This window comes from Epinephelus fuscoguttatus, linkage group LG8, assembly GCF_011397635.1.
Source record: "Epinephelus fuscoguttatus linkage group LG8, E.fuscoguttatus.final_Chr_v1".
Lineage (NCBI taxonomy): Eukaryota > Metazoa > Chordata > Actinopteri > Perciformes > Serranidae > Epinephelus > Epinephelus fuscoguttatus.
Window position 1 is genome coordinate 12,818,334 of NC_064759.1, and position 22,219 is coordinate 12,840,552.

The following is a 22,219-nucleotide window of genomic DNA, read 5'->3' on the forward strand; positions in this document are numbered from 1 at the left end:
CCTGTAAACAGCCCCTGCTGCTGCTGTCTAAATGACTGGCCATTATTTTCTGTTTGTTGATTTGTTTGTTTGTTTGTTTTGTTGGTGTGTCGTTGTGAAGTCTCTTAACAGCAGCAGGTGGCAGAAGAGGCCAGAGAGACGTCACAACCTGACGTCACGCCTGCCTCTATCGGTCACGTGACGATTGCGGAAGTCAACAAACCGGCCAGCGAGAGAGATGTTACAGCTTAAAGCACTTTACTTTTTGTACTTCCCTGTTTTCCGTCTTACGTTTTAACTTCATGACTTCAAAACCGAGCACCTAAATGAAACCGTTCGCCTCTCAGAGGTCACGTGTCGGACGTACTTTAGGTCTTTTTAGCCAACGTTAACATTAGTTAGTTTAGTGAAAACGCACCGTTTGAAAATGAGGAATGATTCTCTCCTGTCGAGCATTAACGTGGTGCTCGTTATGGCCTACGGGAGCCTGGTGAGTCTCTGTCACTTTGTATCTGTGTTATATCCAGTTTAAGATGCAGTGGTGGTATTTTATAACTGCTTTAGCGTAATTTTCACACTGCATGCAAAGTTATTGTCTCAAATAGTCAGACTGACTGGCTGAATTCTTAATATTTAAATGTTGTCTTACATACAAGGTGCCAAATACCAAATCCTGTGCTTAATTGTTAAAATATACACACAAGCATATACGAGATCATCACATTAGTGCAACATGGGTTTGCAGACATTTCTAAATCCAGGTGAGCATCACTATAATAAAGCTGCTGATCACCTGCAGTTAATACTGTTAACTAACAGGTTAATATATATATATATACATATCTATATCTATATCTATATCTATATAATATGTATTGTTCATGATGTCTTGAATAAAAGCTCAGTTTAGTACAGGAATAGTAAATGGATGAGATGAAGCAGTCAGACATCATTTTGCCTTGTTTAAATGTAAGTTTTACTGTAGATTAAGTCAGACTTCACACCACATTATCTGTGTTTTATAGAAAGACATTGTGTTAATTTTATTACTTTTTTAAGTACAGTAAACAGGATGTCAGTGGATGATAAACAGAAGCAAAAAATAACACAAAATAAACAATAAATTAGTAAATATCTAAGTAACGAAATGAATAAATTAAAAATAGAGAAAATATCATATTGAAATTGCTACATACAATTTCACGTAAATTATGTTTTTGGGGATTTATCTATTTTTATTTCCATCCATCCATTTTCCATAACCACTTATCCTCTTGAGGGTCACAGGGGGGCTTGAGCCTATCCCAGCTGCCACTGGGCGAGAGACAGGGTACACCCTGGACAGATCGCCAGACTATCACAGGGCTGACACATGCCACCATTCACACTCACATTCACACCTAAAAGTTTGGCACCTTTGCTTGAAAAAAATTATGATAATAGTTATTAGTATACTCATTTTTTCATTCATTTTCCATAACCACTTATCCTGTTGGGGATCACGAGGGGGGCTGGAGCCTATCCCAGCTGACATTGGGCGAGAGGGCTGACACATAGAGGGCTGACAACCATTCACACTCACACACACACACACACACACACACACACACACACACACACACACACACTCTCACACTTACAGACAATTTAGAGTCACCAATTAACTTGCATGTCTTTGGACTGTGGGAGGAAGCTGGAGTACCTGGAGAAAACCCACGCTGACACAGGGAGAACATGCAGACTCTGCACAGAAGGGCTCCAGGAATCAGGAACCCTCTTGCTGTTAGGTGACAGTGCTAACTCTATTTTTATTTGTTTATCTTATTTATCGAACAGGGACAGTACACAGCTACTTAGCTGCACCAGAGTTAGCTATAAGCTCATTTTCATCTGTAGTCCCTGGGCAGGAAATGGAGGATAACGTCTCTGCTAAAAGACACTATAATATAAAAAACACAGTTATAAAATAGAACATATTCATGACACACAATGGCTTCAGCAATAACAATAGCAAGACAACCCAACATCAAGTCATTGCAACAATAACAGCAACAACAGTACAACTACAACACTAAGACACCACAACAGCAACATTACAGTATAACAAGATTTCATAATGTAAGATCGAGTGTTTGATTTCATGTGTGATGGGGACATGAGTTCATCTTAAATTTGAAACCAACAAAGCTGTTTTCTTTCTTATCTCACTTGGTGCTGAGTTTCAATAGTTTGTGGCTCTAAGAGAGAAAGACTGATCTACAAAACTCAATAGGTCTCTGCTGCATTGCACAGTCGCATCTGTTGGTCGTCCTAGATGTCCTCCTGTTGTCTGAGCGCAGTTGTATGAATTTAAAGTTAAGAGTTAACTGCTGAAAATGTTTATCACTTGTGTTAGAGTTACTCTCATGACATTTTAGCTTCCCAGGATAAGATAAGGTTAAGCTAAAATAAATATATCACTCTCTGGGTTTCATATCTACATGAACAGATCTAAGATCTATTAGGTTAGTAACCTGATAATTATCTCTACATTCCTACTCATTTACTGTGTGTTTTCTTTTATTTATTTGTTCTGCTTATCAATTACTGGCATTTTGTCTACTACTCTTAAAATAGTAAAACAAACAAGCAAAAAAATTGATCCCTAAACTGACGTCTAGATTTTTTCTAGGTCTTTGTTTTGCTGTTCATCTTTGTCAAAAGACAAATTATGCGGTTTGCCATGAAGTCTCGAAGAGGACCACATGTTCCTCTCGGCCACAATGCTCCCAAGGTAACACACACAGACCATAATAACCAGAAGTGTGATGCTGTGTGGTGTTCTGCAGATTAACTATAGCTGGGTGTCTCTCGTGTGTGTCCTGTAGGAGCTGAGACAAGAAATTGAAGCCAAACTGAGCCAGGTTCAGAAAATCCACTTTGAGCCTCGTCTGCTGTCCCCAGACGATGACCGACTAAAGCACAGAGAACAGTCTGGTTAGAGAGACACAAAAAACAAATGTGTACACACATATAGTGCTGAAACAATCTACATGAGTACTTCTTATACAAGTGTACAGTAGATTCTGTGTGTGTTGCAGGTTCCAGTGACTACCTGTACAGGATGAGAGCACTGGATGCCATCAGAGACACAGGTTAGCTTTGCTGTCACTCATTTTAGTCACAGTTTAGTTTTGCTGCACTCACAGACTGTTACAATACCACCTGTACGTTCTGTCAACAGATCTGCCTTTCCGTGAACTGGGTGGCTCGTCCACTGCTGTGACGGGTAAAAGACTTCGGACGTGGCTACTGCGGCTACGAAACTCTGAGTGCATGTTCCGAGATGGCCTGAGCTCGCTCATCGACACAGTGCTGGATGGGTACAACAAAGCACGCCATGGGGCTGAGGTCAGTGTCTCTGTGTGTGTTTGGGTATCAGAAATGTATCATCTCATCTTTTGTATAAATGAATAAGAAAATTTAGTCTAAAAAGGCGGATACAGTCATGTATATACTTTAAATTTGAAAAGAATAACATCTGGAAAAGTCAAATTTGTATTATAACAGTAGATATGTTACGATAATGTAGTATCCTTATGATTAGCATGATTTCCATTTTTACCACAGAGCCTATCTTTGTGTGTACTGTATATCGTGATTGCAGGAAGAGCTGACAAATGCACCGATGTCCTGTTTTTGTCTGCAGGCTTTTGGTGAAGCAGAGTTTTTGAAATACCAGGAAGCTCTGACTGAACTGGCTTCTGTGTGAGTAAACACAACCTCTCCTCACAGTGCTCCCTCACAGCTTTCCGTTTCTGCTAATCCCACCATGGAATGTTAATCACACACTGCGAACAACCTGTTTCTCCCTTTTCTGCTTTCAGCGTCAAGTCTCACAGCAACAGCAGCAGCAGCAGCAGCACTACGAGCCAGTACCACCAGTCCGCAGCCAAAGACCTGACCAGCGCCACAGAGCCTGCTAGCTCCTCCTCCTCCCCCACCCAAACCACCTACCTCACATCTTCGATGCAACAGCGCAGCAAGCGGCCCAGGAACTTCCTGGAGCTGAAGAACTTCAAAGACAACTACAACACTCTGGACAGCACGCTCTGAAAATCTGTGACGCCCGTCCAAAGGAAAGGTCAAAGACAAGGCAGAGCTGCCAGCAATGAAAGAAGTGCCTATGTATGGCGACGGGTCACTGTTGCCAGATAGTATAGAGTGAAATGATGAACCCACTGCCTTCATATACTAACATGTATTGCCTGGTTTACAGTATAATGCATATCAGACTCAGTGCTCTTTATCTAAATGTAGCTTTGGCGTATGTCCAGTATTAATGCATGTACAAGTGCTTTACTACAGTGAGTGACTATAGTAAGTAGGGTTGATTTGACCAAAACACATCCAGAGCTATGAGGCTATGCAACAGCATAAGACAATCAGTATTTATTGCACAATGTAAAGGCCTATGCAGACTTAAAATTAACCAACTGTATGTAAACAAGCTAATAAAATAATGTTAGTAGAGAAAACCAGTGCTAAAGGGACAGTTCAACTCCAAGTTAAAAATACATACTGTATCTGTTACCTGTAGTGCTGTTTATCAGTCTAGATTGTTTTGTTGTGAGTTGCAGAGCGTTGGAGATTGGCTGTAGACATATCTGCCATCTCTCAAATATAATATATAACTGGATGGCACTCGGCTTGTGGTGCTCAAAGTGTCAAAAAATGCATTTGTAGCCGTGGAGAACGTCAACAAGCCTTTTGTCCATGAGTAGATGAACGTTTCCTTCTGTGCTCTGATACAGTTGGTAGGTGTAGTTCAACTGAATTGACACAAGGTCCCGCCGCCGGACGCAGACTGGCCAATCATAACGTAGCATCAGGCCAGCTCAGACCAGGGTCCGACAACAACACAGCTGTGCTCCATTGACTCTAATGCAGTCGTTTCAGATTTCCTTCATTTTCAGGCTGGTTTTGTGGATTTGGAGCTAAATGTTGTGCCTGGGGCACGTCGTGTATTAATGATACTCGTTACCTGGAGAGGTTGGAAAAAGATATACGTTTCTTCCCTGTTCCAAAACCAAAACCAAACCCTGAAAAGTGTAGGGTTAGCTAGCTAGCTACTGAAGATATAGCCTACTGAATGTATACACATGCTGCTTTTGCTTTTTAATGATTATAACAGTGAAACAAAGGCCGACCCTGCTGTACAGGAACCAGTGAAGGGAAGCAGGGAAACTTTGCTCATATTCAACCAGCTCTGTGTCATTGTATTGTGCACAGATGAATGTTGTTTGGCGGTGGAGGTCCAGGTGCTGGCAGCAGCACGGGGGCTAGGCCAAACACGGTTCATCTGCACACACTGCGATGCCACACAGCTAGTTCAGTATCAGCAAAGTTTCCCTTATATTCATTGTCTTGTGTGGCGATCAGCAGTGATGTGGTGGTTCACTTTTACACTGTGATCTGTAGCCTATAGTTGGGCTTTAGCTTCTAACTATCTTTGTCTTTTTAACCTGTTGTTGCTGCTGAGTCAGTTTGACATCCTGGATATATCCTTCAAACACAGACTGTAGACCCCTCTGTCTGCTTCTCTCTGCAATCACTCTTTCCTTTCTCCAAAAACATTATAACATTTCCTCAGGGAGTGCAGTTAGTTACAGTGTGGGCTCCATGCTTACTCTGTCAGCTTGTCGGACCATCACAAAGGGGCGGGGCTTAGTGAGAGGTCAAATAGAAAGAAAATAGTTCCTACATGAAACTGCTCACAACAAGGTCTGTAGATCATCTTCAGTTACCGGGTCATGATTTCTGGAAAGAGACATTGCTGTTGAGTTGTTCAAATGTATTTTTTGACACTTTTAGCACCACAAGCCGAGTGCCATTGACTTTTATTATAATGGAGAGAAGGCAGACATCTCTGCGGCTGATATCTTAAACACTCGGCAACTCACACCAAAACAATCTAGATTAATAAATAGCACGATAGGTAAGAGGAAAAAATTGATTTTGGGGTTAACTGTCCCATTAATGGTTTCAAAATCATGTCACTTATGTTTACATGTCTCTGCTGTTCATTTGCTGCTGTGAATTTGACAGCCAGTTTATTTTTTAGCCTTAAATGTATTTTACAGAAGCCATACTTGATTTTAATGAACTTTTGATGGATACGTGGTCTTTTGTTTTAATCAGTTCTCTCAGTGCAATGTAATTTAACAGTATTCCAGTACATTAATAGATTCTGAATGTTGCATCAGGGGAAGTCAGCTTCTTGTCTTTGTTAAAGCTAGACTGGCCCCCCGATGTTTTAACTGTGTGTTTAATTTGCTATTCAGGGCTGCCATCAGGTGAATAATTTTATTTTCTGTGATTCTTACTGTACAAGTTGCCTTCCAAATAAAACAGTGACATAGGGTTGAAATGTTTTATGTTGTGTATTATGTCCAGCAGAGGGCGCCCTCTGCATAGTAATGTACTTGGTTGCATCACTTGGTATCAGTAGGAAGTCAAAGGAAGCACTATATTTATTTTCAGTACTTTATTCTGAGAACCACAAACACAGATAATAGATTAGAGTGTACTTCATAAAAAAAACCTCCTCACACACAATCTGTCCGGAGGTTTCACTTAATATAAATAAATACAAAGGAGTTGTTAGATGGAAATTAAAACATCAAATCACATTCATCAATATTATTTACAAGACAAGGTGACTTTTTACACTGGTGGGGAGCTGAAATGCTTTACAAGAGATCTGTAGAAATATGACACTTTTATGAAGCAGGAATGTTGTCAAATATCATCCTCAACACTGATGCCATTTTGTCCTCTGCTGCCTCACAGTTTCATAAAGTGCCGTATTGTTTTTATTAAAAACTTTTAGCTCTTTTCATCACAGGGCGTTGACCTCATTTAAGTTACAGTCGTTATTTTTACACGTTTAAAGCATCTTACATTCACTCGGCGGCGTGAACGGAGTCATGGATTAGTGACTATTGAGTACAGGGACACAGGATGTAGATCATCTGGTTACTGACTTCTACATGAAACTATTAGCTTAGTTAGCTATGTTTGCTACATCACCGTACAGTATATGGACTTTATAGTGTCACTTTGGCAAAATGTCTACCGTCCTGCACTTTGCCCAACAGTTCTATTTTGATACAACGCCAAACTGTCACAAACTCAAAGGTTAAAAAAGTGATCAAAACAGGGCAGCGCAAAGAAACACTCGCTTTCAGTATTACAAGTAAAACTTCAAATGCATGTCAGCCAAGTCAGTACGCTTTCATTTATCTACATTAAAGCTGACATACACACTCGTTCATTTATGCACATGCACAGCAAGCCCCGACGCGTGCCGCCAAACACCACACAGTGTCCTTCAGGAGTGTTTGTGGTTGTAGTGGAAGTGTTGATGGAGTTGCAATACAGGAACTCCGACATCCCGACTGTTAGTGTGATCAGATGTGGTCGCAGAGCTGCAGTTTGGTTTCAGTCCGTGTTAAAAAGGTTTGGCGGTGCTGAGCCCTCCTCGACAATCGCTGTGTCTTTCTTCTGCACGGGCGCTTCATGACTTGATCTCGATGACTTTGATGAAAGGGAGCGGTTTGGTAGATGAGGTGGTCGGCTTGATTGGTTTACTGAGGGGACAAGAGGAAGGGAAATTAGTTGGTTCAGTGTTGAAACACCATAAAAACAAATAATCAGGGATCTTATTTAGATGCATGACTGAAGGGTCCTGTGGAACAGTGATACTCAACTCGTAGCAACCAGACCAGGCATGAGACAGGCCTTTAGTTGTGTAAATGTGTAGCCACACCAAGCTAGTGAATTGGACTGGGCGTTATTTGAAGTTTTAAGGTGCAAATAGAACTTGTTTAGCAAAAAAAGGGCCAAGGGAGGATCCTTCAGACCCCCTGACGAAGGTCTGAGCTAGGTCTGTTTATTAACTGGTCCCTGGCCTCCTGTCAATTTGCAAATGTGGCCCCATGCAAAGCAAGTTGAGTATCCCTGTTGTAGGACTTGCAAATCTATCTTAAAGTGAAAAATAATATGAAGAGGAAAGGCAAAATTAGTTACCTATACACAATCTGGGGGTTGCGCTCTGATGAGAGGTAAGAATTTGACCTTTGTCCTCCCAGGAAGTAGTCCATCTGGTCATGCATCTCTCGGTTCTGCAAACACAGGAAGTCAGAGGTCAGTGCACATAATAGCAAAAATGTTAAGATGGTCATCAAACAGACAGCGGTTGCATTTCCTCCTCTTTCATGCCGCCATTAGAAGCGCTATGAGAAGGCGGGGGTTTCACAACTTATCTGTCTCGTGAATTATTGACAGGATACAGTGACAGTTTCAGCAGAAGTTACCCAGTACAGCTTTAACCCTGACTCTTCAATCAAAATTCCCTTGAAAAGCCATAAAACCTGATCTTATCTTAAACCTGAACCTTATCTGAGACGCCAATAAGCAGTCCTCACCTCAGCCTCCAAGAAAGCCACTTTCTCCTCCAGCTCTTTGATCACGCGGTCCCTCTCTTGGATCACCATGCGGGAGTTCTGGAGCTAAAGACGAGAAAACACACACAAACAGTCAGTAAACCCTGCACAAATATGAACTCGGAGACAGTGTGTTTGCTTTCGAGAGTCTCACACATGTGCGCCTCACCTGTTCAATCATGTGTCTGACTTTCCTCTGCTGGCTTTTCAGCATGTCATCCAGATGGTGGATCTTTTCCTTGAGAATAGCCACCTCCTTCTCCAACTGCTCAGCCCTAAAAAGACACACAGAGAGTTAAGAACACGCCGCTTGAGATTTGACTGTCACTGACTGATAAAGAATCATTCATTGTGTTCATTGTTATCATGTATGTTTGTGTTAGCTGACCTCTGCTCCCCTGCCTGGCCGTCTTCTCTGAGCTTGCGCAGCTCGCGGAGTTCATCCTCGCGGCTGCGGATTGCGTCCCTCAGGGTGGCACTCTCCTGCTCCATCCCTCCCAGCAGCCTCTGGAGCTCATCTATACGCCTGTCTTTCTTCTCGCTGGCTTCTTCTGTGATCCTCAGCTTCTCCTCCTCATTGCTCAGACGCTCCTTCAGCTTGCTGCTTTCAACCTAGAAGAGACAGTGACGGTTTATTTCTGTTGTTTAAAATGTGGCTTCAGCATAAATAACATAAATTTAGGCTCTGTATGTGTGTGTTACCTGCAGCCTCTCTTTTTCCTCCTGGTGTTTCTTTTCTGCTTCCTGTAGCTGTGCATATAAGCGCTTGCTGACCTCCCTCAGCTTGGCTCTCTCCTTTTCTTCTTCTGCTTCCTAAAAGAGTAAAGAATGAAGGGTTAGATTAGCAGATAGATACTGCAATGTCCCAGAGAGGCCGAGTCCAGAGCTTAATACAGTTGAGAATTTGTGCTTGAACTCATTCACCCATAATAATAGGCATAAATTTCCCCCCTTAATACTTAGAACATGTGCATTTGTCCCCTTTGATGAAAACATGAGCGAAACAGAGGACTTTTACTTTGACATAATTTAAGACATAAGTCAGAGGGGGTGAGTGCTTATGCAAAAAAACTATTTTGTATTTTAGATTTGTAATTAATTTAGATCATTTTAAAGACATCTGTTTTCACTTGGACATTAAAGGGACTCTTTAATTTTAGAGTTAACTGTATCATGCGCAGGACTGGCTTACACACAACACTTTTAAGCTGGACAGAGAAGCAGATAGATACTTTCATGATAACCTAATGTAAAATCTTGTTTTCATTCCATTTGAGCTTTGGGTTTGGCTGTCATAAAGAAAACAGGCGTGTCTGCGTGCGTCACTAGAGCGGTTGGATCACGACCAGCTCCCTCATGATTTCTGCAACACTTGTGCGAGTGAGCCGTGGCGTGACTCACAGATAAATGCTATAATTGGTGTCAAAGCCATTCAGCCAAACACAGCTGTGTCACCTCTGTTTGTATTTGTACTAAACAATACTGGCATGCAGATTGTATGGTTGCTACAAGTGCGTGGCTCAAAGACAGCAGCAAAACTATTAAAGGAGAGGTATCTGTGGAATGCTGGGAACAATGAGAAGGGCCTGAACACAATAACACATGGAGGGAGAGGAACAGTGTGTGCTCTCGCACGTTTTCATACACCCCGGGGTGCTATAAGCATATTTACTCTGTCGCTGTCTTTCTTTTTTTCACTATATCACATCTCTGTTTAACCTTATATCTCGTTCCACCTCTTCTGTGTGCCTCTGGGAGGTTATCGCTTTACACGCACCACACAAAACACACTGGCACACATTGTCCAAAGGAAAACACATTGGACATTGGACTGCGGCTATGATACACACACGACATTTGATATGCTCACACACACAGTATATGCTCACCTGTCCGTCAGCTTTAGCTCCTCCGCCGGGGGCAGTTGAGGTGCTCTTTCGGAAGGGAAGACCAACTTTCCACCCGTTTGTGTGCGTCTGGAGAGAAAAGGAGGAAGTCAGCAAGGAAAGAGTGAAAAATTGAGATGCGAGAGGAGGAGGAAATGCTGTTAAGCATGCAGGATGTAAGGTCAACAATGGCGAGGGCACAACAAAGCAGCTCAAAATAGACCTACCTTGTTTTTGGCTGCCATCTGCTCCCTCAGCGTCTTCAGGCAATACCTCACCTGTGTGATACACAGATAAATTGTGAGTTGCTGAGATAATATCTTATATTTGTCAGCGTTTTAACATCTGTGTGTTTGCGGCTGATAAACACAAGATCGTATCATTAGTGGAGAGAAAACAAGTCTGGAAGCCAGGAGGAATTTGCATGATGCCAACATGCAAATTGTTATGTAACCCAGGAGACAGGGTTGAGCGGCTGCAGTGTTCAATACAGTAGATACCGTGCAGAGACTGACCTCCTGTATCTGTGACACTTCATCTGACAGCATCTTCAGGCTCTGCTGGTGTTTCTGCTGCTCTTGTCTGCGGGCCTCTAAATAAACCTGCAACAGGGAGGAGAGACGCACACGGATGTCAAACACCAGCGTGACCGCGAGACAAACACGCAGCATTTATTTCTTCCAAAACAACAGCCAGTGTGCCACACCCACCTTTATAACCTCCACCTGCTCCTCTGTAGATTTGACTGGTTCGGGATTCAGAGATGTCCTGTCACTGGGCGGCTGCACCAGCGCAAATGCACGTCCGATTGGCTGCAGGTGAGAGAGCAGAGGAGTTAGTTAACGATGTAGCATGCGCAGTGTTTCATGCTGCGTGAGGATGGGTGGATGGGTGTGATACATTTCCACACATACGCAAACATGAGTGAGGTCACGGTGCTTTGCTAACCCCAGGAGAGAAGTTGAAGCATGTTTCTCGTCAGAATATTGCAAAACAATTGGAAGGACAGCCTGGAGTACTTCCGTTTAATAATCATTATGAAACATCTGTGGAATGATGCAATTCAACTGTGAACACATCAAGAAGAATATATGTCTTAACCCCAGAGCGAATTGTTCCTCTTGTGTATGTGCGAGTGACTGTGAGTCTCTATAATCAGTAGGTAGAAACATTTTTCCATAATCACTATGGAGACTAACCCATAAACATCTGGTGCTTCTTTGGAAGTAGTATTCAGACTTGGTCAACACCATAAGCAGAAAGTCTCAGAAGAAGGTGGTTATGTAACTCGGCCGCTCTGGTGGTCCGTTTTTTTTAATCTAACTTTGGCACCAGTTTTTTGGGAGAACAATGGTTGTCTATTGAGTGGCCTCGTGTGGGAACCGCGCTAATGAAAAGCTGAAGGCAGCTGTGGCATGTTTACAAGAAGTCGGTGTCTCCGTACAGTTTGTGTGTAGGAATGCGTGTATGAATGTACGGTAGCTCTGAGCTAATTCCTCCGGATCATTGAGAAGATTTACAGCCTGAACTTTCAGATCCAAATATGGTCCGAATGATCGCACCTTCACCTTTGTTTGTTTTTTTCTCATCCAAAGAAATCGCAGACTATTCCCCCTCATGGTTTACAGTACAAATCCGACCCAGTGCATCCTTTAAAAATTAAATGCATCAGTTTGATATCTTAAACCCTCAAGTATCAAATTTTCCATGCTGTATTCCTTGATCTCCCACAGTTAGGGTCCCAGGACTTAGTCTGTTCTTAGCACTGATGTTACAGTCCACATTACAACCTATCAGGTGCAGGAAGTTCTTACCTTGTCCCTGTGCTGCTCCGAGCTCCGAGCTGCCTGGCGCTGGTCTTGCAGTGTGAGCCTCAGCCTCCTGCACCCGTCCTGAAAACCAAGACAGGAGACGATGAAGTGAATCCACAAAGAGACCGTTATGTGATGGATAAAATGATTGAGGACTATTTTGAGGAGGAGAGGGGGGGGCAAGAGGAGGAGAAAGTGAGTCATACTCACTGAAAGTACCAGAGAAGGAGGGAGAGAGTAACCAGTAAGACAGAGGGAGGGGGGCTACGAGCGTCAGACAGAAAGCAAAAGTTTTTCACAGCTGCACAGAGACAGATTGTTTGAATTAAATTGCGTGCTGTGGACGTCAGAGGGACTTTAGGCGGAAACTCTCCAGGCGCTCGCAGCCAATTGGAAGCGCCGGCTGGATTTCTGGGAAAGTGGGCAGAAAATGTCATGTCAAGCAAGACAGAACATTTCCATGGCAACAAAATCCTCACAGTAGCCATAAACTGTCTGGCACGCTAACAGTATCAGAGGGGGGAGCAAGGAAGAGACGAAACAATGCACAGAACGCCTCACAGACCTTCCTGGTTATTTCTTTCACTCGCAGGAGAGAAGTTGTTTTAACAGGAAAAGTTTCGGCCGGGATGTCGCTGGGTGTGTGTGTCCTTCCAGCACAGGGAACCCCCTTAAAAGTGATACCCAGCGAGTGTGTGTGTGCAAGTGCAACTATGCGGATATGAGGGAGGAGGTCACAGACATTATATAACTCATTCCAGCCCAACACAACTTGTTCTGTTTATATTCCCCTATGCATTCGCTGTGTCCTCCTGCTGTCTAAACTTATGTCAACTCTGAGACACGAACAGGCAGAGAAGAAATGGCTGCAGTCTTCTCCTGGGGTTAAACGCTATAAACAAAAACAAACGCACACATGCAAGCAATTACACAGAAGGGTGCGCACACACACATCAGACTTATTGGTGATATATTACACCAGCCAAATTGGGTGATAAATAATTAACCTAGAAGATAACTGTGTCATATCATCCGTCCCTATTTAACCCTTTCCTACTGCAATACTTTTCTTTGTTTTCTTTTGGTACGTGCAGCACAAAAGGCCCTGCTACTTGCATTTCCTGTTTTGACTGCCACAGACGCTGACAAATCAAGTCTTTACTGAGCTTTAAATAACATCGCTGGACTTTGTCAGCGGATGGAGTTTGCCCAGCTGTTGAGTTTGTTTAAATGGAGCTTAAATAAAACGCTCCACTTTAAAGGCAACATGGACAAAAAGTACTTAAAGATACACTAGGCATGTCGTCACTTGTGACCCACTGGAAGTTTATGGTGGTGTATTTTTCTGCACAGTTTCTGCCCTCTGCCTGTATTTTCTGATTTTCTCCTTATTTCAAGTGTTTGGGATGTTTATGGATGGTGTTGCCCTCAAAGCGCTCAGGTGAGGGCAGGGCTTCATAAAAGGCAGCGACTATAGGTGCCAGACTGTAGCCAGCAGGCATCCAAGAGACAGCGCAGAAAAAAGCAAATATAGCGAGGCAAAATGCCAAACGAGAGTGAATCTGGGGTCAGCTTTTAACTTCAGTTTCGCTGGTGAGCGTTTTTACAAACAGTAACTGACAAATGTGCTTCGTGTGCCTTTAAAGTGCTGCGAGAAAAATGGAAATTTGAACATCTATAATCATGTGTCATGGTTAGCAATAACGCCTCACAGCTTCTTGGTTCGGACCCTGGATACATGTGTATGTTCTCCCCGTCTCAGCTTGGGTTTTCTCCAGGTACTCCAGCTTCCTCCCACAGTCCAAAGACATGCAGGTTAATTGGTGACTCTAAATTGTCCGTAGGTGTGAATGTGAGTGTGAATGGTTGTCTGTCTCTATGAGTCAGCCCTGTGATAGTCTGGTGACCTGTCCAGGATGTACCCCACCCCCACGTCAGCTGGGATAGGCTCCAGCCCCCCCTCATGATCCCCAACAGGATAAGTAGTTATGGAAAATGAATGAATAAATGAATATACTAATATTTTCATTTTTTTTCAAGCAAAAATGCCAAACTTTTCTAGGTTTCAGTTGTGACAGTAAAAGTGAAGCAAATGTCCTCTTATTCCAGCTTCGTAAATATGAATATATTCTGTTTTTTCACCATTTTCTTTAAACCAAACAAATAATCAATTTATCTAGAAAGAAATCATTCGTTGCAGCCAAATTGATGACATCACGTTGGTCTTTAAGAAACAATGATAGACTGTTTTTTCTTTATCTTTCTTTTTCTGACATTTCACGGACCAAACAATAAATCAGTCGTGAAAACAGTCATTAGTCACGGCCCTATCCTAAACTCAACCTTTTCTCCAGTTTACTGAAAGAGTGGCAAAGTGACTCCCTCTGTATAGACACTACGTCTGATATGCATAATGCCCAGGCCTTGATGTAAGCCAGACAGGGGAAATGGACTGGACTGTGTTGTGTAATGTTGTGATAAAGAGCGGTGAGAGGTTGTAAAAGAAAGGCCCGTGTGTTTCGCAGACTACAGAAGGCCTTTCTGACTTGCTAGTTATCTACACGGGAAGTACAGCGGTGGAAGAGAGAGCAGAGAGGGACAGATGGGAAAATCCTCAACAAGAACAATTAAAAAATGGCAGAGGAAGTGGCCTAAGAGTTGGGCTAGGGGTGGGGGGGTCCTACTACGACAAACAAAACGAAACGAAAGCCAGAAATTCCCCTCTTGTTCAACATGATTTCCTCTCAGATTACAGACACCTGAAAGCACAGCGATTACGGGAGGGAGAAGAGAAGAGGGGAAGAGAGAAGGGGGAACAGTGAGAGGGTTGTTAGGAAGGAATCCATCATTATACAACTTCTCTGGCTCTTCACAGACAACCAAACAAAGACTCTGCTAATCCTCGCTCTGCCATCGACTGTTTACACGCTACCCTCTGCCTATTTTGCTCTTTTATATCCACACATACAAAAATGTCGCCCGTACCACCTTCAAAGACAACCTGTAATACTAGACTTCCCGGGAACACACGGACAAAGGGACTAGTTGGAAGTGCTCGCGGACTGTGACGTTTGCAGGCACACGCACACATGCAGGAAAATACACACAGAGATACACACAATAACTCAAAGTACACGCTACCTTTATAACAGGGCAGAAACCTGAAACTAAGCACACACATACACACACACACACACACAGTGTCCACCAACAATGAGCACAAAAGATCACGGGGTACGGCCAGGCCGAAAGGCTTAAAGGGTATGAAGACGCTTTTGTTTTGGACTTTGGCATGAGGAGGCCTGTGAATCATGTGGGTTAAATTAGCGGAGAAGTGACTGGAAATGTTGCTGACAAACAGACAGACCTGCTGAGTTTTGGGCAAAGAAACTAAATCTCCTTTAGAGCTCTGTGCCACTTTGTAAAAGTACGTGATGTTCAGATTTCTGAGGCCAGTAAACAGTAGAACATATTGTGCCTCCAGGTGTTCTACCTGCATTCCCCATAAAAATTCCACTAGTGTGCGTACTTCATCCTACATTAAATCAATCTGTCCTTCTAATGCACTGCTTTCCCACACCTGCTGCACAGATGCACCTTCTGCATTATAAACCCGGGCCTCTGAAGCAACAGGTGGGAGCCGACTGAGTGTAGCGCTACAGCTGCAGGTATTGAAGGTTTCAAAACCAGTGCCCATACGATACCTGAGTTCCATTACCTTACTTAAACAAGGATTTGGATATACAAATATATCCTTCCACAACAGCTTTTTTTAGCTGAACTGAAAACTTCAAACTTCAAAGTTATGACTAGGATCAAGAATATTTGATCAAAGAATAAGCAAACAAAACTGAGAGTCTAAGCATTCAATGGCAACTTTTGTTACATAACAGTTACTGATCCTCGATTGTGCAAGCACATTTTGGCCACTGAACTATTTTGATAATCTATTACTTATTTTAGTCATTTTTCAAGCAATAATGCCAAACTTTTGCAAGTTCCAACCTCGTAGGGCCCTCGCACACCAAGCCCGCGGTCGAACATCGGTCAATGTCGGGCCATCGATGGCAATCTGTCACCCAAGTTTTAGGTGCTAGTTGTCAGCTTTTTGTTGTCCAATTTAGCATGTTGAATCTGTGTCAGAGACGGTGGAACCTGTCGGTGAATGAAATCACTCTCATTGGCCGTTCAGCTCAGTGCATGAGAAGAGAAACGGAAGTCAGGAAAGTAAACGGCTAAAGTCAACAGGGCATGAGATCGAAACAAACTTTTTTTTTTGCCATCAAGCTCTTGAGCAGAAACGGTTCGTAATTGTTTGTGTTACTGTTCGCGAACACATGGTAAATATAATTTCTTCTTTCAACATCACTTTGTGTTGTACATACGCTAACTGACGTCTTGAATTCGTCCCATTGGTCTTCTGGTTTCCCTTTTTGAATGGTGCCGAACGTATGTGCTAGTTTGCTGTTGTCTTTAGTCTTTGCGGTGTATTCAAGTGCAACTTTTTAGCTAGACACAGGCAACTTAAGGCGACACAACAATCTGCCTTCGTCGCCACTACTTCTTTGATTTTGTTTGGTGTGTTTGGGTCTTTAAATGTGAGGATTTCCTGCTTTTCTATGTTATATATCAGTAGGTCTCAACCTTTTTTTGTGTCAAGGACCCCTAAAGTGATACACACTGGGTTACAGACCCTCATTTGATAGGATTTGCTAAGGGATCTCCTATGAAAAAGATTTTTGTGGTTAGATATGATAACACTAGAATTCTAGGGGCGCTGGTGGCTTAGTGGTAGAGCAGGCACCCCATATACAAGACAACTGCCGCAGCGGCCCGGGTTTGACTCCAGCCTGTGATCCTTTGCTGCATATCACTCCCTCTCTCTCTTCCCCCTTCACGCTTGTCTGTCCTATACATTAAAGGCTAAAAAGCCCCAAAAAATATCTTAAAAAAACACAAAAAAAACCCAACACACTAGAATTCTATAGTTTTCAACTACAGTTGAGGAGATAACCGTAAAGGAAGTGAAACCTATGACCAGGATAGTCACTCTTATCTCACATTTAGTTTTCTCTCACTGCTGTAGTGAATTAAATAGTTAAAATAAACTATTCCTGATTTTTCTGGAGACTCCTGAAACTCCGTCAAGGACCCCTGGGGGTCCCTGGAGCCCTCTATCATACTTAATGAAGTACTGTTGGAGTTTGGACTGTTGATAAGACAAAACAAGCATGACTAAATGATGTATCAGTTATTCAATAATACAATTAGCAGATTAATAAATAATAGTTGCAGCCCTAGTTTTAAGAACATCCTGTCTTGGGATTAGATCCTTCAATATGGAGCTGTAGCTCTCAGGGTAGCAAAAAGGTTTTGTTGCCTGTCTGCCTGTCAGGCGTGGCCTTTCAGTCAGTCGGCAGTCATTACAACTTAAAGGGTTAAGTTAAAGGTTAAGCAAACTTAAAAGGGTAGGATCAAGCTGAGGCGTGAAGAGAAGCTGTTTGCGTGTGTTTAACCATCATGTGAGAACTTGAATGCTGACAGTAAACCGCTAGTCCAGGATCTGAGTCATGAAGTGCGGGCTGCCATCAGGACAGACTCGCACTATAATTGCTACAATCATCTTTCACTCAATAATGATCCCTTTGGGCTTTTTTTCCTGCTCTGTGTGGTTCGTGAACCAGGTGCGATCTGGCATATTCAAGCCTTTCCTCTACGTTGATGCCTCCATATGTCATGTTTGGCTCGTTCCCAGCCAGGAACGTCACACATACTCCTGAGTGAGATGATGTCTGAGGATGAGGGAGGACAGAAGGAATGTGTTAAGTGACATGACGTGGGGAAACTAAATGTCTGGAGGGATAGTTGGGGCATTATTTGAAAAGTGCCCTCACAGCAAAAAATAAATCTCTGGGTTTTTAAGGGAGGAGAAATTGTGGCATGAGTTTCAAATGATTTTCAAATAAAAGCTGGAGTTTTGGTTGTTATTATGAACATTTTGTTTCAAATCCAGGCCTGGCTGTTGCTCATGTTTTACTTCAGATCACCTCAGTTCCAGGAAACTTATCACCAAAGCACCCAGTGAAGGCCCTTCTCTGCTACATCAGGCACATTCCTCCTCCTCATGTATCCTCTGAGACCTGATAAACAGTCTATTTTCTGTTAAGTCATTATGAAATGTTGCATATCGAGGTGAAATACCTCTGCTGCTTTATTTAGTCTGACCTGAATAACCATATCAGGTATGTAAATAACTGGTGGGTGACTATTAGACTTTGATAAGGATGGATTTGCCTTCTGTATGACGCTGATGTAAATGTACTATCAGTGGCATGTTAAAATGTAATGTATGACAGATAAAACAGACGCTGAACAAATGTGGAGTTTCGCATATTGCTTAATGGCACATTCCTCAACACAAATAATCAGTTTATTAGGTGTGCGAGTAGAGCTGCCCTTTGTACACTTTGACCTTCTTTGTACAGTTACACAACGGTAAGTGACATTTAAAGAGGAACGCCGCCTCAATAAGAACTCCAATATGTTATTGTATATGTTATATATGTGCCAAAGCAAAAAACCAGAGAAGTAAGTCTCATACTCGTGTTGTAGTATTCTCAAATCTGAAACAGAAAATGTACTCATATACTCAGAACATTCACCTGGGTGTTCTCAGTGTCATCTATAACACCTTTCCCATTGTTCCTGAAGCAGCTCCAGTCTTAACACCCTATGACTAGGGCTGCAACAGTGAGATTTTCACGGTACGATAATCATCTGAGAAAATATCCCACTTTTAAAGTACACAGTATTTGTGCTAGGTACATAATCGTTATTAATATCAGTTACAATGACCCTTAAATGAGTAAAAACAGGTGTTTTTTTTGGTTGAACGAATGCTTTAATGCTATAATTGAAATTTGAAACCATTTTTTTTTTTAAATAAATATGTAATAAAAGTCTCACTGCATCTGTTTGCATTTTTCCCCTCCAATACTGTAGATAAGCAAATGTACACTGTATGATAACCATCACTATTCATACCACAGTACACCTTAAAACCACTATACTCCTGCAACCTTAGCTATAACATCACAAATTTGAGTTTTATCACTCTAGTTTTTGGATTTGAGTTGAGTTATTCACATTTACTAAAATGTCTGTACTGTCTTAGACCCATATGAATAATGTATGACTTTTAAAAATGGGCGTAGCTCCCCTTGAAGTCATCACAATTGACACCGATGTAAAATCTAGCTGTCAATTCCTGCTCTAATCAGGCTTGGTTACATTTAATTTAACATCATTATAGCCGAGACTGTTCACTGTAATCTCCTCTTTAGAGAACACCATCTGATATGAGCTCAGTGATCCGTCGCAGCAGGAGGCTGCTGATAAGGTGAAAGTGTCATGTTGCCCCGCAACCTCATAAACCACAGTGTAGGTAACAGTTTTCCTCTCTCAGGTAAATGATTAAACCTCTGCTGCCACCAGAGAATGAAGCCCATTGACTGTTAAGTGACGCAGGCAGCTGCAGTGCTGATCACTCATCTACTGCACAAGCATCCACCAAACAAACTGAGCTTTACATCAAGCAAGTGTGATGTTTAATCCTGTTTAAGAAAACTTTACAAGCACAGGTGGTGGACATATTGTACACGCAAAGCATTTAGAGGTTTGTCTCCTTAGCTGGCTTCACTGTCTGTCACAAGTGCAACTGTAAGCCCTTAAATGATGCAGGCAGAAGGCACCTGTGACAGGCACAGATGTTATTTGGACTAATTCTGAGCTGCTGCCTTTATGTGTGTGTGTATGTGTGGACTCAGGAGGGAAGGGGCTAATACTTTAATTACAATAAGGCCACAGACTTAAAAGTAAAAACACCACTTAGAGGAGATGAAGCCTTAAGATGTGTGACAGAGCCATGACACAATCACACAATGACTCCAATACAGTCAACAAAACTGATCATGTAAAGCAAGAAAAAAAGATTAGAAGAGAGGAAACGGAAAATAGTTTAACTTAAAAAGGACCAATAGATTAAAAAAGTGGCAAAAATAACAATTTAAGTCTTTAAATTTGGGTTTCTTGATTCAAAATTGAATTATTTTAATATAATGCACTCACACCGGAAGTAAACAGACATACATGAAGACCTACTTTATCTTTAACTTCACCATTAAATAGACAAAAGCAACACATATGTGAATAATATCGAGTAACTCACCCCATATTCTTGACTCCTGATGTCCTCAAACGTGCACAGACTCCTCGACACTCCGTTCATCTTGGATAGAAATAAATACTCCTCACACAAACAGATAAATAAATAAATAAATAAATACACTATTTGAAGCTCCCTCCGCTACACAGAAGCAGTTCCCGGTGTGTGTCCGTCCGCGGTAGCTGTTGCTGTTATCGGTCTCCTACCCGGTGTGCAGACCGGTGTGTGTTCATGTGTGTGTTCCCTCCCCTCTCAGCACATTGTAATAACTTTTCTCATCACGTCACTGTGGGAGTGGAAGGCTAAAAGCAACCCGCCCACAAAGCGACCGAAACAGCCAAATATGGGACCGGGGAAACAGGAGTGTGTGAGAGGGGAGGGCGGATGGAGACACCTGCTGCTTCTGGATCAATGGCCTACATGATGATGATGATGATGTGATGACGGTGATATTCACCTGGGTGAGATGTTCAGGGAGTCTGAAACCTTACAGGTGACCATAGTTGGGCTGAGGACGGTCAGCTCCACCGCTCGGTTTACCAATGAATTATTAATTTATAAGGTTTAACCCGTGAATGAACCTGTTTAAGTGTCTCCTGTTAGCTTACAAAGCAATAGGAAAAAACATATTACACTTAGTGATTTAAGGTATTTATTAAAGGTGTTTTATATAGAGACAATCTGTTTTTGATTTGCTTAATTGCTTAATAGAATTTGTATGATTTTAAATATAGCCTGATGATAGGCTAATAATAATTTCCCTTTTTTGGACAAATCACAAATATTGTACTTTATTACTGCCCACTATTTCGTAAAGAATACTTAATAATAATAATTATAGTAATACTACTACTTCAACTAATAATAATAATAATTGTTATTATTATTATATCATTATTTTTTATTAGTTTCCCTTTTTTTAATAAATCACAAAAATTGTACTTTATATTACTGCCCACCATTTCCTAAAGAATACTTTGTAGTAGTAATAATAATAATAATAATAATAATAATAATAATAATGAGAAGAAGAAGATGGAGAAGAAGTTAAGTAGTAAGTATCATTATTATTGTTTTTTTTAATATGTTTCCTTTTTTGGACAAATCACAAATGTTATATTTAATATTACTGCCCACCACTTTCTAAAGAATACTTAATTAATTAATACTTATCAATAATAATAATAATAATAATAATAATGAGGAGAAGAAGAAGAATGACTTAATTTGTGGAGCACTTTTCGAGCTGAAAGCACAAAGTGCTTTTCAAGGTGCAGAAAATACAAAACAACAGTGATACTAATAAAACATAAACATGCACTACACCAAGATATACACTTAAACACATATATACCTGTAAGCATGTACACATAAATACATGGCGGCAAATACATACATACCAACCCATACACATAAAAAGTCTATCAACTGTCAGAAAGTTCCATTCTGCAAAAGTAACATTTCAGACGAGATTTATAGACATCAACAGACTCAGCTGATCTGATGCTCAGTGAGAGCAACAACTGAAAAGGCTCCATCACCCTTTGTCTTTAACCTGGACTCTGGAACAGTTAGAAGACCCACTAGCAGACCTGAGGGGCCTGTTTGGATGGTATGGTGTGAGAAGCTCAGTTATATACTCTGGTGTCAGATCATTGATCATCTTCTAAAAGTGACTTGCATGTCTTTTATTCATTTCCAAGCAGGGACCGTTCCCCCCTAAAATCAAAAAGCCATATTTTTCCTCTTACCTGTAGTGCTGTTTATCAGTCTAGACTGTTTTGGTGTGAGTTGCAGAGTGTTGGAGATATCAACTGTAGAGATGTCTGCCTT

General features: G+C 41.7%; 2 protein-coding genes across 2 annotated transcripts; one reads left to right on the forward strand and one right to left on the reverse strand.

Moving 5' to 3' along the window:
* Positions 1–203: 203 nt before the first annotated feature.
* lg8h1orf43 (linkage group 8 C1orf43 homolog) lies at positions 204–6,912 on the forward strand. Its single transcript, XM_049583230.1, has 7 exons — positions 204–469; positions 2,651–2,752; positions 2,847–2,955; positions 3,060–3,113; positions 3,203–3,369; positions 3,668–3,726; positions 3,846–6,912. The coding sequence occupies exons 1-7, from the start codon at positions 407–409 to the stop codon at positions 4,072–4,074; spliced, it is 783 nt and encodes a 260-aa protein (XP_049439187.1). The 5' UTR covers positions 204–406; the 3' UTR covers positions 4,075–6,912.
* tuft1a (tuftelin 1a) lies at positions 6,491–20,632 on the reverse strand. Its single transcript, XM_049583229.1, has 12 exons — positions 20,390–20,632; positions 12,166–12,243; positions 11,062–11,163; positions 10,867–10,953; positions 10,579–10,629; positions 10,355–10,441; positions 9,168–9,278; positions 8,854–9,077; positions 8,635–8,740; positions 8,448–8,531; positions 8,050–8,144; positions 6,491–7,610 (listed from the first exon to the last, which is right to left on the reverse strand). The coding sequence occupies exons 1-12, from the start codon at positions 20,447–20,449 to the stop codon at positions 7,538–7,540; spliced, it is 1,158 nt and encodes a 385-aa protein (XP_049439186.1). The 5' UTR covers positions 20,450–20,632; the 3' UTR covers positions 6,491–7,537.
* Positions 20,633–22,219: the final 1,587 nt, after the last annotated feature.